We start from the raw sequence: 13,160 nt of genomic DNA, 5'->3' as shown, positions 1-13,160 counted from the left end.
CATATATGATGCTTCTGCATCATGTTTTTACTCTTTCTTCCTCTTGCCCCCGAAGAATGCCTAAAAAGGCAGCCCTCAGTTTCTGACCTAGCTGCGCTCTACGCTTTTCTCAGGGTGGCATTGACATGAGCCGTGTGGCCGTGATGGGGCATTCCTTTGGAGGGGCCACGGCTATTTTGGCTCTGGCCAAGGAGGCCCAGCTTCGGTGAGTTTCCTTCACTCGCTCTTCTTTCACCCGGTTCGTTATACAAGGGTTAGATGCTAGGTTACTGGGGATCCAGTGGGGAACAAGAAAGCAATGTCTCTGATTTCAGGGTATTAGATTATTTTGGGAGAAGACAGACTATAAGTGAGGTAACAAGTAACCCCTCAGCACCCAGGTGCAATGAAGACAATAGGATAGGATGACATGCTAGAGTGGTTGGAGGCTTCTCTGAGAAAGTGACATAAGCTAAGACTCAGAAGGCAAAGAAGCCAGCCATACAGAGGGCTGGGGGACAATCACCCCAGCCAGAGAGAACAGCTTGCTGTGATGGTGTGGGAGGAGCAGAGTGGGTGGGGGGAAGCCATTCAAGATGTGATCAGCGAGAGAAACAGGCCACAGGCCCTCTTGGCCAGAGTAAAGGAATTAGATTTTATTCTACTTACATTGGGAAACCATTAAAGGATTTTAAGCAGAGAAAAATCTTATTTATATTTCCAAGGCTTCCTCTGGCTACTGTTTGAAAGTGCATTGTAGCAAGAAAGGCTAGTTCCAGGGGAACTATTTCACAGTCAAGGGGAAAAGTGGGGCATTTGCATTGGGATGGAGAGAAGTGAATGGAGTTGGCATGTTTTAGAGTTTTCAGGACTCAGTTATGTATGAGGTGCAGGAAGAGGACTCAAGGCTCTTCGTTTGTGTGGGAGATGATGGTCCCTTACTGGGATGCAGAGGATTGGAGGGGTGGGGAGTGGCAGGTAGGGAAGCAGTGCTACTCTCAGGGCCTGAGTTTTGCCCTTGCTCACAGGGCACACTGGCTTGACACACTGGCCAGTCTGTTAGTCGGGGCACCCATGAGTCCCTCTCTGATGTGCTCTGGGCTCACATAGCACCTTGTGTGCAATCAGGACGCTAAGTTCTATTCCCTTGTCTGCTCTGACTCCCCGCCTCGACTGGGTGCTCCTTGAGAGCAAGAACTGTGTCATTCATCTCTGTGCCCACGGGACTGAGCTCGGAGGGGCACTCAGTGACTGTTGAATGAACAATTCAATGAGTGAAAATAGCATTCTGGGTCACTCAAGTCAGCCGCCAGAGAGTAGATCCAGGAGGAGGAGAAGGTCTGATCCTTGCTCTGAGTGAGTTTAAAATCTAGAAGGATCTTTGGTGACCTGTGCAAATTATCTCTATCCAAATCTTAAATGAAGGGTATGGGCCCCCGTTCCTGCCTTTCTGAGCCTTCACCCATGAAGGGAAGAACTCTGCCCCATTCCCGCTGCCCTAATTCTTCAGCCTGGCATGGCATTCCCAGGCGTCTGTTCCTTTTTCAGGTGTGCAGTGGCTCTGGATGCTTGGATGTTTCCTCTGGAACGGGATTTTTACCCCAAGGCCCGAGGCCCTGTGTTCTTCATCAATGCTGAGAAATTCCAGACAGTCGAGAGTGTTAACTTGATGAAGAAGATCTGTGCCCGGCATGAACAATCCAGGATCATCACTGTCCTGTGAGTAAACCCCAAGGTTGTGATCCCCAGCCTCACTCCATTTTCTATTCAGCTGTGCTCCCTTCATTTCTTCTAAATTATTCAGAAGTTCTACCCATTAATAGAATATCTAGATACTTCCTGAATTTCAAACTCTTAATTCCTTCAAAATTTCCTAGCCATCCCTCTTGTCCACTTAACTCCACCTACAGTGATTTCTTTACTACTTTATTGTATGATTTTATGGCAGGATTTACCTGAACTCTTAATTCCTTCAAAATTTCCTAGCCATCCCTCTTGTCCACTTAACTCCACCTACAGTGATTTCTTTACTACTTTATTGTATGATTTTATGGCAGGATTTACCTGTCGCTTTCTAGATAAACTACTGTGGGATTGTGTATTGGTGAGGAAGAGGGTGGGCCTGGGTGGGGTCCAGAGAGCTCTGCCCTCATTTGGGAATTATACTGAGTCTTGAAAAGTATGCATATAGAAGAGTTTTGACATTCATGCGATAGATTTTTTTGAGACATTCACGAATACCTAAATCCAGATGTCTCCCATAACCACCTAAATATGCCCAGAGAAACCGCATTCTCTTCACTTCTATGACCCGTATCATCAGATAGTTTTCAGGAGCCATTTTTCACAGAGGAAATTTTTGAGTGACTTTAAGAAATGTCTTGTATGCAGATCAGGAGCCATGTTGACATTGAAGGACTTAAACTCGAATCTGGAATTCCTCTTTTACCTGTTCTTGCCCTTGCTTTCCTGATTACATAACAAAGGCAGGCAATCCCATTTTCCTGTTCACTTTGTGAAGAAGGAGCTAATATGTTTTGTTAATCTTTGGAAGGACAGAGGGTAAAGTTGTGGCACAATATTGTTTATAAGAGCAGGGATGGCGGCTGCAGCAGCCCTTGCCCCCAACCCCCATCCCTCCAGCTCACTCAGACTTTTCCCTGCCCTGCCAGGTGCTATGGTCTTGGGGTTTAGGCAGCTTTGAAACAGGTATACCTGCATTCATACCCTTTCTAGCTTTGTGACCTCAGATCATTTCTCTCCTCTGATTCTGTCAAAGGGAGAAAATACTTCCCTTCCAAGACTGTTGTGAAAAATCCAGTGATGTAACTCACATCAAGCACCTTGTACATAGTAGGTACTTAATAATATTCATGTGCCCTAGCCTCCAGACCCTTACCAATTATTTGGTTTCTCTTCACTTTCAGTGGTTCTGTTCATCGGAGTCAAACGGACTTTGCTTTTGTGACTAGCAGCTGGATTGGAAAATTTTTCTCTACTCAATCCTGTGGGAGCTTGGACCCTTATGCAGGTCAGGAGATTGTGGTGCGGGCCATGTTGGCCTTCCTGCAGAAGCATCTCGGTAAGGAGAGAGATGGGGTGTATGGAACCCTTAGATTTCCCTGCATTGTGGCCTATACCGCCATGTCTGTTTTTACATGCGGTGCCCTGACTCGAACACAATGACCTGGATCTGATCTGGCCAGTCCCTGGGACAGCAGACCTCTGTGCTTTGGACACTAGACTTGTAACTAAACAGCCTCAGTGCGCCGACATTGCCACAAGTGCCAAGCGACTTTGGTTTGGAGCGAGTTTGCTTTTTAAATCTGCCTGTTCTATTATGAATATATTGACTTTTTTAACCTAAATTTGCATTTCTGCATTTTATATTTATGCCTGTTCACTTGCTCTTACTCATCACAAGCCATTATTCTGGCCTGAGTTTAGAGGCTTTGGGTTTGGAGACCTTTTAGCACATCATCTTTATCCCCTGGTAGGAGTGGAAGGGTCTGTGTCTCAAGACATGGGCTGACCATGTGGCACTCAGCCCACTTCCCCTGTCGCCTTTTAGGCACCGCGTCATAAGGTAAGAGCTGAAGGCTACAGATGTCCCAGACTCTCGTGGCACATTGGGCTCCCCTTAGCAACACTGCCTGTCGAGTTAAGTTACCCGTTACTGGAGACAAGCTAGAAGAGGAGATCGAGGAAGAGATCTTAGACTGTAGGAAGGTTGTGGAAGACTTTACACCAGGACTCCTGCTAAGTACTTTATCATGCGTAATCCTAAAGATAGCCCTTTTTGATAAGTACTTTTATTAGTGACTCCATTTTATAGGTAAGGATACCGATGCTTAGAAATTTTAAGTAATTTTTGCCAGGCTGTCTGATTTCAGAGCCCACACGCTTCATCACTGTTCTGTTGGTGTCTCTGGTGATGATCTCAGGAAAGTTCCCCGACCAGGGTACGTGCTCAGGAGACACAGAGGACAGGTTCCTACCTACCTCTGCCCTCTGTGTCTGAGGAAGTGGGCAGCCAACAAGAAGGCTCTGTAGACAAAGCAGTGCTGGTTTTTCATCTTAACAAAGGAAGAGGGTTCCCTGGGCAGGGAAGAGGCAGGAGGCACAAAGGCTTGAGTGCACCTTGTCAGTTTGGGGATGCTGTGTTTAGTGTATCTAGAGTTCAAGACAGTTAGTTGTTGAAAGACAAAGGTAGACAACTGGGCATAAGGGAGATCTAGCAGCCCATGTATTTGCTGAAGTACGTCTGAATTTTCTGCACAGGCTATGGGACTCTGGTGGCTTCTCAGCAGCAATCCCAGGAATGGGCTTGTGTTTGCACCTGGCTGCATCCTAGAGGCCAGGCCAGGTTGGGGCCCTTGAGAGGCAGAGGCCCAGAGGGCTCTTGCAGTTGGTAGGAGATAAGACAATCTGAAAAAGGCAGCTTCTCCACTTGAAGTAATTAGGTCTACAAAGCAAGAAAAGCTTTTGGGCGGCCCCACAGTGCATGATCACATGGGAAGCTAAAATAGGTTGTAGGTGGCTCGACTAAACCTCTCACCACTCCTAAAGATGCCTCTGAGAGCGCACTTCCGCTGACACTGGGGCATTGTCTACTGTTGAGGTCGGTGCTTCTCTCATAGTAACTACATGCGCCTCCTCTCGCCCACTCTCCTGGAAGACTGTTTCGCACTCTCCCCTTCAGACCTCTCACACCTCCTTCCCCCATCCTGTCTCTCAGCTGATTTACTTTACCTTCCTCTGTTTGAGAAAATGGAAGCAATCCTCAGAGTCCCCACATCATATCTCCCACCTCCTGGCATCACTCAGCCTTCCGTCTGGCTGCGCGAGTGTCCGGCCTGTAGCCTCACACAGGCCAACACCTCTGCGTGCGCATGAGATTTTCATTCTCTTTGGCCTGTTCAGGATCATCAAGCCAGCAATTCTGCCCTCTCTGCAGCTTCATTTCCTGCTGAAATTTCTCTTTAAAAAATCTCTCTTGACCCCACTTTCCTCTCCAGTCGCCATCTCATTTCCATGTTGTGCGCCAGCTTCAGCCTGTCCATGGTCTTCATTGTGGCTGGACCAATCCTGGTGGTTCTTAGGATTGCAAGATGCTCGTCAGCAATCACCATCAGGAAACTTGGGGAAATAAGAGCTTTATGACTTACCAGCCCAGGAAATTGCACAGCATACCTGTGGCACAGAGGCTTGTGTCAGGTCAGGGTAAGGGCCTAGGGGCTCATGGCCTCACCCTTTATTGGTGAATTTAAAACAGAGCAGGGAATTTAACATGCCAGAGAGAACGAACACACATACACACACACACACACACACACACACAGTCCCAAATGGCCAGTGACCTCAGTGAGGTTCTGTAACACAAAGGCGCCTCAGAGAAGGAGGCGGCGTGTTTCACAAGGTGGCCCTCCTTGAAGTGGGTGTCTCCACATGAAAACTTAAGTCAGGCACCTGCATGACAAAAAGCCAAGCGTCAGGGTTCACACTGCAAATGTCTGCCACTTTCCCTGATTCTTCTTTCCCTGTTCTCCCTAAAACCCACCCGTGAAGCTTTCTCATCCCAATTGTAGGGAAGCTGGAGCAGCTCGGGCTCTTTCGCCTCCCTTTGCTAGCCTCTACAGCCGCCACCCGTGGCTTTGCTTTCCTCCCAGTTTCCCTTACCCACACGTGACAATGTGTTATTGCAAAAATCACGAACATGGGGCGTGTGCGCCTGTGATTGCAGATACCTGGGCTGAGAAGCCAGTGAGCACGAGGCACTCGCATCTGTAAGTACAGACGCCTGGGCCGAGAGCACGAGAGAGAGAGAGAGAGAGAGAGAGAGAGAGAGAGAGAGAGAGAGAGAGAGAGAGAGAGAGGAGAGAGAGAGAGAGAGAGAGAGAGAGAGAGAGAGAGAGAGAGAGAGAGAGGGAGAGAGAGAGAGAGAGAGAGAGAGAGAGGAGAGAGAGAGAGAGAGAGACACTGGGGGGTTCGCTTGCTGCCTACTGGCCTGCCTGTATTTGGTCTCCCGCTTCGGAAGTACAGGATCCTACCCCTTCAGGTAGATGCTACCCCCCCCCCCCAGCACCAAGGCACCATCTTTCTCCACTGCAGTCTTCTGTGGCCCCCCGTTTCCGCCCGCATATCTTTGTGGCGCATGCCTGCCTCCCTTCAGTCTTTGCTCAGACCTCACCCTTTTTAAACATTGTGCCCTCCCTTCCTCCCTCATTCCTGGCCCCCTGTCCAGCTTTCCCGCTTCTGTCTTTCTATTTCCAAAGCATATACCACCTTTTTCACCTCCTGTATCATTTATTTTGTTAATTGTTATCTCTGCCTACTGGATTGTGAGCTGTATGAGGATGAGGGTTTCTGTCTGTAGAAATCCTTAATTTTAGCTCCAAAAACAGCCTGTCGTGCATTGTGTGTACACCCAGTATTTTTTGAATAAGTGAATATGTAGCATGATTTGTTGGGGACCTAGCCCACAGCAGGTCCTCGGCAGGCATTGGTGATCCAAGGGTGGAGGGTGCTTCCTCCTCTGGCCTAGCTGTTTGATTCACTCAGCTGTGCCCTCAGCCTGAGGCCCTGGGCCCCTCTGACTGTGCTTGCTGTATAGTTAGATGCACCTCCCTGCGACCTGGGCCTCCCCTGAATCATACCCAGCATCATGCGGCTTCATAATGCTGCTGTTCTGTTCCTTCTGCTCTTTACTGTGATGACATTGGGTTTCCATCCCCTGCTGAAGTGTGAACAGCCACTTCTTAATCATCAGCCTCCCTGAGCCTGGAAATAGATTCCCTATTTCCTCATCCTTTCTGACCAAGAGTTCAAATTCTGTCTCTACCACTTACTGGCTGTAATGACCTTGGTCAAATCAGGTCTCTTCTCTGAGTCTCAGTTTCTCCAGCTGTAAACTAGGGACAGTAAGAGTGCTTATCTCATAGAGACAGGGTGAAAATTAATGAAAAACATATACTTAGCACAATCCCCAGAATGAATTATTCTTCAATAAATGTTACCCTCTATTATGATCATTATTGAGTTGTGAATTAAACAAGTCATTTATTGCGGAGGCACTGCATGAAAAATCGTCTCCGTTGCTGCCGCCACCACAGCAGTCCTTACAGGAGCTCCTATCTCTAGAATGACCCCTTGGGAGCTGCTCTGTGCTCTAACCTGCAATGATTGACCTGGTTTTCCTCTTCTCTTCCCATGCAGATCTCAAAGAGGACTATGACCAGTGGGATAGCCTCATTGAAGGCATCGGACCGTCGCTCACCCCAGGGTCCCCACACCATCTGTCTAGCCTGTAGGCACAACTGGCCATTTGTCACTGAGCCAAGTTCCCATTTGGGGCCTGCCCAGGGATGCCTATAACCTGCTATCAGGAAGCGGTTGACATGACCCTTCTTCACAGATTGAGAAGATGTAATCACACTGCTGATTGGATAACTGATGTTGGACTTGATTTTAAACTCACATTGGGACTTGGATCACTTATTAATTGCCAAACCGACTTTCTGGGTCCTGAGCCCTGATTGTGTGGGGAACAAGCAGTGGGGTGGGGCTTAGGGGAGACCGGAACCCCAGCCGAGCACTATGAACCCAGCTCACCTACTCCCTCACCTGGGACCAGTGTGGTTTCTCCAGGAAAGAAATGAAGTCACAGGATGGAGTGAAAATTCCCACCTCAGGACCTCTGGCCTGCTGGGACTGTCTCTTCCTTCCTCTCAGCCTTCTCCCTCTCCAGGGCTGCTTGGTGAGTTCTGAGCACTTCCGGTAACTTTCTAGGGTACGGACCACCATCGCGTTTTCTGTTATTTCCAGCCTTCTCATAGCCTGAAACAAAGTCCTGAGCATGTAATCAGGGCTGAGTTATAGTTGTGAGTCCACGGTGGGGAGCAAAGCAGTGTTATCTTCACGGCACAGGGAGAGAAGCTGAGGTACATGGAGTACCTCCGAAGTGGGCTTTGCTAAAAATGTACCTAGACAGGAGGAAACTCAAGCAGGCTGAGCAGAAGAGACAGAACAATGGTGTTAAGTAGCCACCTGAACAGGCCCTTGCCACAAGAGGGATCAAGTTTGGTCAGTTAGAGTCGGGGACCATCCCTGAGGGGCCTAGGGACACTTTGGTCTTGGCTCCTACCTCAGATAGTATGAACTTCCTACTTGCTCACCACTAGGGTGCTGTAGTTGTCTCTCTTCTCTTTCTGAAGCCCGCACCCCATATTTAAGTCACGATATAGATGGAATTTCTATCCTGTTCCACTTATAAATATGAATGATATTAATACTCATCCTTGTTCACTGATATGCTGGAATATTCTCCTTATTTAATCTGCATTAGAGCAAGATGGGGAACCATCTGGAAGTAACTTTTCCTTCTGTCTTTCTTTGTTCGCTTACCACTTATGTCCATGTAGGGAAAAAAAAAAAACCTTTGAAAAGAAAGTAAGTCTTCTGAGGAATCTGGTTCAAAGCACATGAGGCCCAATTTCTAGCTACTTCAACTTGAAACACTTCTCTCCACTGCTCTAGGCTTCTCTCCTCAGCCCAAGTGGGAGCATCCAGGGGAGGTAAATGCACAGGAGCATCTCTACCCAGGAGGTGCAAGCCTCTCAACAGCTCTTTTGTGATGTGAAACTTGGGATGCAGTGAGGCCCTGGGCCTGCGGGAGGGGCCGTCTGAATCCTAGTGAGGTGTAGACATGTGGACACTAGAGTCCAACAGCCTGGCTTTGGGCCCTAGCGCCACACTGCTAACTGGGGAAACTTGAACAAATTATGTTCTTTCCAGCCTTGGTGCCTGCGTTTCTTAAATGGGGATCTGCATTAGGAAAAGCTAGGAAGAGTGGGTGAGTTATTCCAAAGTATGTTTCCTACCCTCAAACGTGAGACTTTCCCAGTTGTCTTCTATTTCATTGTTTTTTACCTTAATTGCTTTTACTGAGAGAAAAGCACCCATTTGGTTTTTATTCTGAAACTTGCTTGTTGCCCCAGTGCAGGGTCAATTTCATAAATGTTCCATATATTCTTAAAAAGACTATCCCGAAGTTGTTGGCTTGCTGTTTAACTCAACAGCACATTATGAGTTTCCTTCTAGGAGAGCACGTACAGATACGTGGTAGGGCCTTCCTGCTCCCACATTGGGCCCGGCCACTTGGGCACTCAGAGAACCAGTGGACACTACTCCCTCCTTGCAGAGCTGGTTCTCTCTAGGCCAAGGGGCCAGTGCTGGCAGCATTAGCACATGAGGCCCAATTTCTACCTTAAATCCATAAATAATGCATCTATTATTTTTAAAGACCTGGTACCTTGCTAGAGAATGAAGTTGTTTGGAAACTGAATCCACCTTCATTCAGCTGCTGTTCTGCTAAAGGCCCATTTCTCCAGAAACATGAGAGTAGGTGAATGTTCCATGTAATTGAAAATTATCCTTTTAGCCACAAAGTAAAATATTGGCTACTTTGATTGGTAATCTGTCAGGAAGATAGGCACACACTACTCAGTATGAACTGACTTCATTTAACTTTGGGATGTTAGGCATTGAAACCCCTGCTCTTAGTCACTGGGTTGTCCAGGCTCATATGCATACTCTGTTTGCAAATCTTTTAACTGCCAGGGTAGGAAGAGTATGATTTCATAATGAATAGAAGGAAAGATGTCAGACTCTGCTGCGGTTCTGCATGACTTGTGCTGAGACTGTGCTATCTCCACCACCACTGAGGAGTGAGTCGGGGGAGAATGCTCAGCCTGACTGAGAGCTGCGGGCCAGGTGCTCTGTCAATTCGATAGACCGGAAGGCAGTGCAGGGATTGAGAACAGAAATCAGACAGCTCTGACAGCCCTGACAGCTAATTTATTAATTTCGATGATCTTCAGTTTTCTCACTTGAACGGAATTCAAATAGTGTTGACCTTCTTAGGGTTGTTTATAATACTTAAAGAATTCATGTGAAGCACTTTCTAAGGGTTTGATAAACACTAGCTGTTACTAGTATTGTTTTATTTGGTTCTCCTTACCTACCTATGAAGTTAGTATCATTTGTCCTTGTACTTAACAGCCCCAGATGGTCTTGGTCTAAGTTCTTATTCCAATCTCTAGGTTTCAGTTCCCTCCCTCATCTGAAGATTAAAACTCCCACCACTGACGGAGGGTGGGGCTAGATAAAAAGAGTTTCCCATTCTTGTTACTCTCACTTCAGAAATCAAAATCCACATAGGCCTAGCCTTGAAGGTTTTCTTTACCACCAGGAAGAATAAACATGCGCAGGTCTGGTTTGAGTTTCATTTCACACCTGACCATCCGAACACACGTCTGCGCGCTAGATATAAAGTGAGGATCCTGAAACATGGATGGGGAAGCAGAGGAGGAGGCCTGTGTGGTGGTTGGCCACAGGGAAAGGACCTGGAGCTGGCGCATTGTGGGAGAGGCTAGTTGTGTTCATTTTGTCTGTTGCCTTGAGGTGGGGTGAAGGGCCTGTGTGCCCTGTGACCTCAGGAGAAACTCCCCAGGTCTGAGGATGGCTTGGGAACTACCTCTGAACAGCTCAATCTCCCTCACTGGCGTATCGAGTTTCTTACCAAGTCCTTTTCTTTCTTCCCTCTTGCTGTTTCTCACGCCCAGCCTGTCCTTTCCATTTTATTTGATTCCAGGCCTCCATCAGCTCCCCTCTGGACTAACTTTTACAGGCTCCTGCATGCTAATCTGTCTCTCCCCTGTGTTCTGCTGCCAGATCTTCCTAAAACACTACTCTTGTGTCAGATCCCAGCCTGGCAAGGTGTCTAATGGAAAGGGGACCAAACAGATTGCCCGTGGCACTGGGTTCTGGTCTCCCACAGTCGCTTCCCCTCTGGCACCACATAGCGGGTGATTTTCCTCTCATGACCTCAGTTTCGCGAGTGTGGGGTGTTGGTTGTGGAATTGGCTGATCCCTAAGACCCCTTCAGTTCTGACATTTCGTGTCTGTCATTCAGTTGTCAGGAATCTGCAGGGGCTCACTTCTTCCTAGACACTTACAGCTCGCTCCTGGTCTGATCTTGCCCCACCCTTCCTGCCTTCTTACCCCTTTTCCACGGTGCCCTTAATATGCCCACTCATTCCCCAGACAAACACCATGCCCTTTCTCATGGTGTTTTCTTGTTTGCAAGGCCTTCCCAACCCTTCTGTACATCCAAGTATGGCTAATCCTTTAGGCCCGTTTCTAGCTCCCCAGATCTTCTGTGAAAGCCTTGATTAAATTCAACTAACATTTGATCTCTTGGCCTCTTGCTCCCCAGGAGAAGTACATTCTGAGCCATATTTAGTGTTGCACTAAATATTACATTATTCCAGGAGTGGGACCCATCTGTGGGATGGAAAAGGCACCCTCCTGCTGACTGACATGGGGAACAGGGATCCCTCTCCCCTCCCTCCACCCCCATCAGCAGGCTTCTTATTCTCCAGCCAGACTTGGGAACAGCTGGTGTTCACCCGGCCCTCTGATGTCTCCAGCTGCCCCTGCTTCCTTTTTCTTTGGTTTGCCCAGATCGCAGCTGTGGGGACCAGGGCAGAGCCAGTGACGGTACAGCCAAAAGCTGCTGGAGCAAAGCAAGAACCATGGACATGTAGCGCTTGGGAGTTAGAAGGGGGACAAAACTGAGCATAATCACACCAATGTTGAAAATGAGGGAAAGAAGTTTGCCAGCTTGTTTTTCTCATCTTGCTTTCATCTAAAAAAAGAAGCTGCTCAGAATACAGTCCTCCTCCTGCTAAGCCAGATGGTCCCTAGATGCTCGGCCTGCCAAGTGTGCATATGTAATTATTCATCTTCATAGAATCACACCCAGGTCTGAATCCAGACACTGACACTTTTTTGCCATTTGAGCTGGAGCCAGTGAACCCTTCTGAGCCTTTCTTTGTTTTTCTGTAAAATGGGGTCACTCACCCTTGCTCACCTCAGGAGTTTTTGGGGAAAGAGGGTTTCAATGTAAGAATGAAGATCACTTTGTAATTTACAAGCACTACACAAATCTATGTTGCTGTTAATAATAAATGTGCCATATTTTGTTTGTGCCGTAGTGTGCTACTACTTAATGAGCACTTGTCCTGTGCCAGATACTGTGCGAAGTGTTTTACATATTGTAGCATTTCATCCCAGCGACATTCCTGAAAGGTAGCGCATATTGTCGTCATGCAGCACATCGGGAAAGAGGTTTAGAAAGCTCTGCTAGGGGGCCTCCCCAGTGGCGCAGGGGTTAAAGACTGTGCCATCAAGCTATCTGTAGCCGCTGCAACATGAGTTCAATCCCCGGCCAGGGAGCTACCCACGTGGCTGTCTCATCTGCTGCTCTCCTCAGCAGTGTATTTCAGTAGATCCACCTGTTCTGTTCCCCACTCTGCCTCTCACCCCCTGTACCCTAGTTCTTGCATGCATGAATAAATAAATCTTAAAAAAAAAAAAAACAGAAAGCTTGGCTAGCTCAGCCACAGTCACCCAGCATGTAAGTGCTGGTGCCAGGATTGGAACCTCAACAAGTTCATTACTATCTCACAAGAGGAAAGCAGTTCTTTGTCCTATATAAGCTAAAATAACCCACAGGTTTGGTTTCCAGTAAATGCCCTAAAGCCAGTGGATTATGCAAAGTCATTTTGTTGAAACCGACCGAGTCCTGACCGTACACCTTGAATTGCTTTCTGGCAGTGAGGTGGACCACTTCCGTCCACGCATCCTCCTAGCCACCTCATATAAAGCTAGCGCTTCAGGGGGCAAACCCATTAATATGGCACCATGGAGCCAACTGGCTGGCAGAAAATTTTTTGAAGTCTCTAACCCACTTGCAAAGGACATGCTCTGCTCCAGATGCGCACTCTAGAGGCAGGGTCACTTGGAACCGAATGCAAATATCCATGGCCTGGCCATGTCTCTAGAGATCCAGAAGGTATGGGGGCCCAAGTGTGTGTTTGTGGGGGGAGGGCAGGGGAGAAGGGGAGGGCTCCAGGGGTAGCAGCCAAATTTGAGAACCACTTGCTGTGCTTTACCATTATTAGCCTATTTTCTTCTGTGGAACAAGAGTAAAGTAATAGCTAGCTGAAAATATAGAATTAGTGAATTTTAGACTAGGAGGAGCCCTTAAATCATTTGGTCCATGAGGAAACCAGAGCTCAGACAAGACTAGTAGCTGCCTGGCAGACTTGAATTAAAAC

General features: G+C 47.7%; 1 protein-coding gene across 2 annotated transcripts in view; it reads left to right on the top strand.

The window, feature by feature from the left end:
- Positions 1-12,886, top strand: part of PAFAH2 (platelet activating factor acetylhydrolase 2) — a 29,278-nt gene extending 16,392 nt beyond the window's left edge. For both annotated transcript variants that reach the window (XM_037498809.2, XM_037498810.2), the window contains exons 8-11: positions 114-205; positions 1,528-1,698; positions 2,907-3,061; positions 7,195-12,886. In XM_037498809.2, coding sequence (XP_037354706.1) covers positions 114-205; positions 1,528-1,698; positions 2,907-3,061; positions 7,195-7,289 — 513 coding nt within the window. In that variant the 3' untranslated portion in view covers positions 7,290-12,886. The remainder of the gene's footprint in view (positions 1-113; positions 206-1,527; positions 1,699-2,906; positions 3,062-7,194) is intronic.
- The last annotated feature ends 274 nt before the right edge of the window (positions 12,887-13,160 follow it).

Source organism: Talpa occidentalis, unplaced genomic scaffold, assembly GCF_014898055.3.
Source record: "Talpa occidentalis isolate TD23 unplaced genomic scaffold, MPIMG_talOcc4v2.1 talOcc4.9, whole genome shotgun sequence".
Taxonomy (NCBI): Eukaryota; Metazoa; Chordata; class Mammalia; order Eulipotyphla; family Talpidae; genus Talpa; species Talpa occidentalis.
The sequence above is the reverse complement of the archived record's forward strand: the minus strand, read 5'-3'. Positions and strand labels throughout refer to the sequence as shown.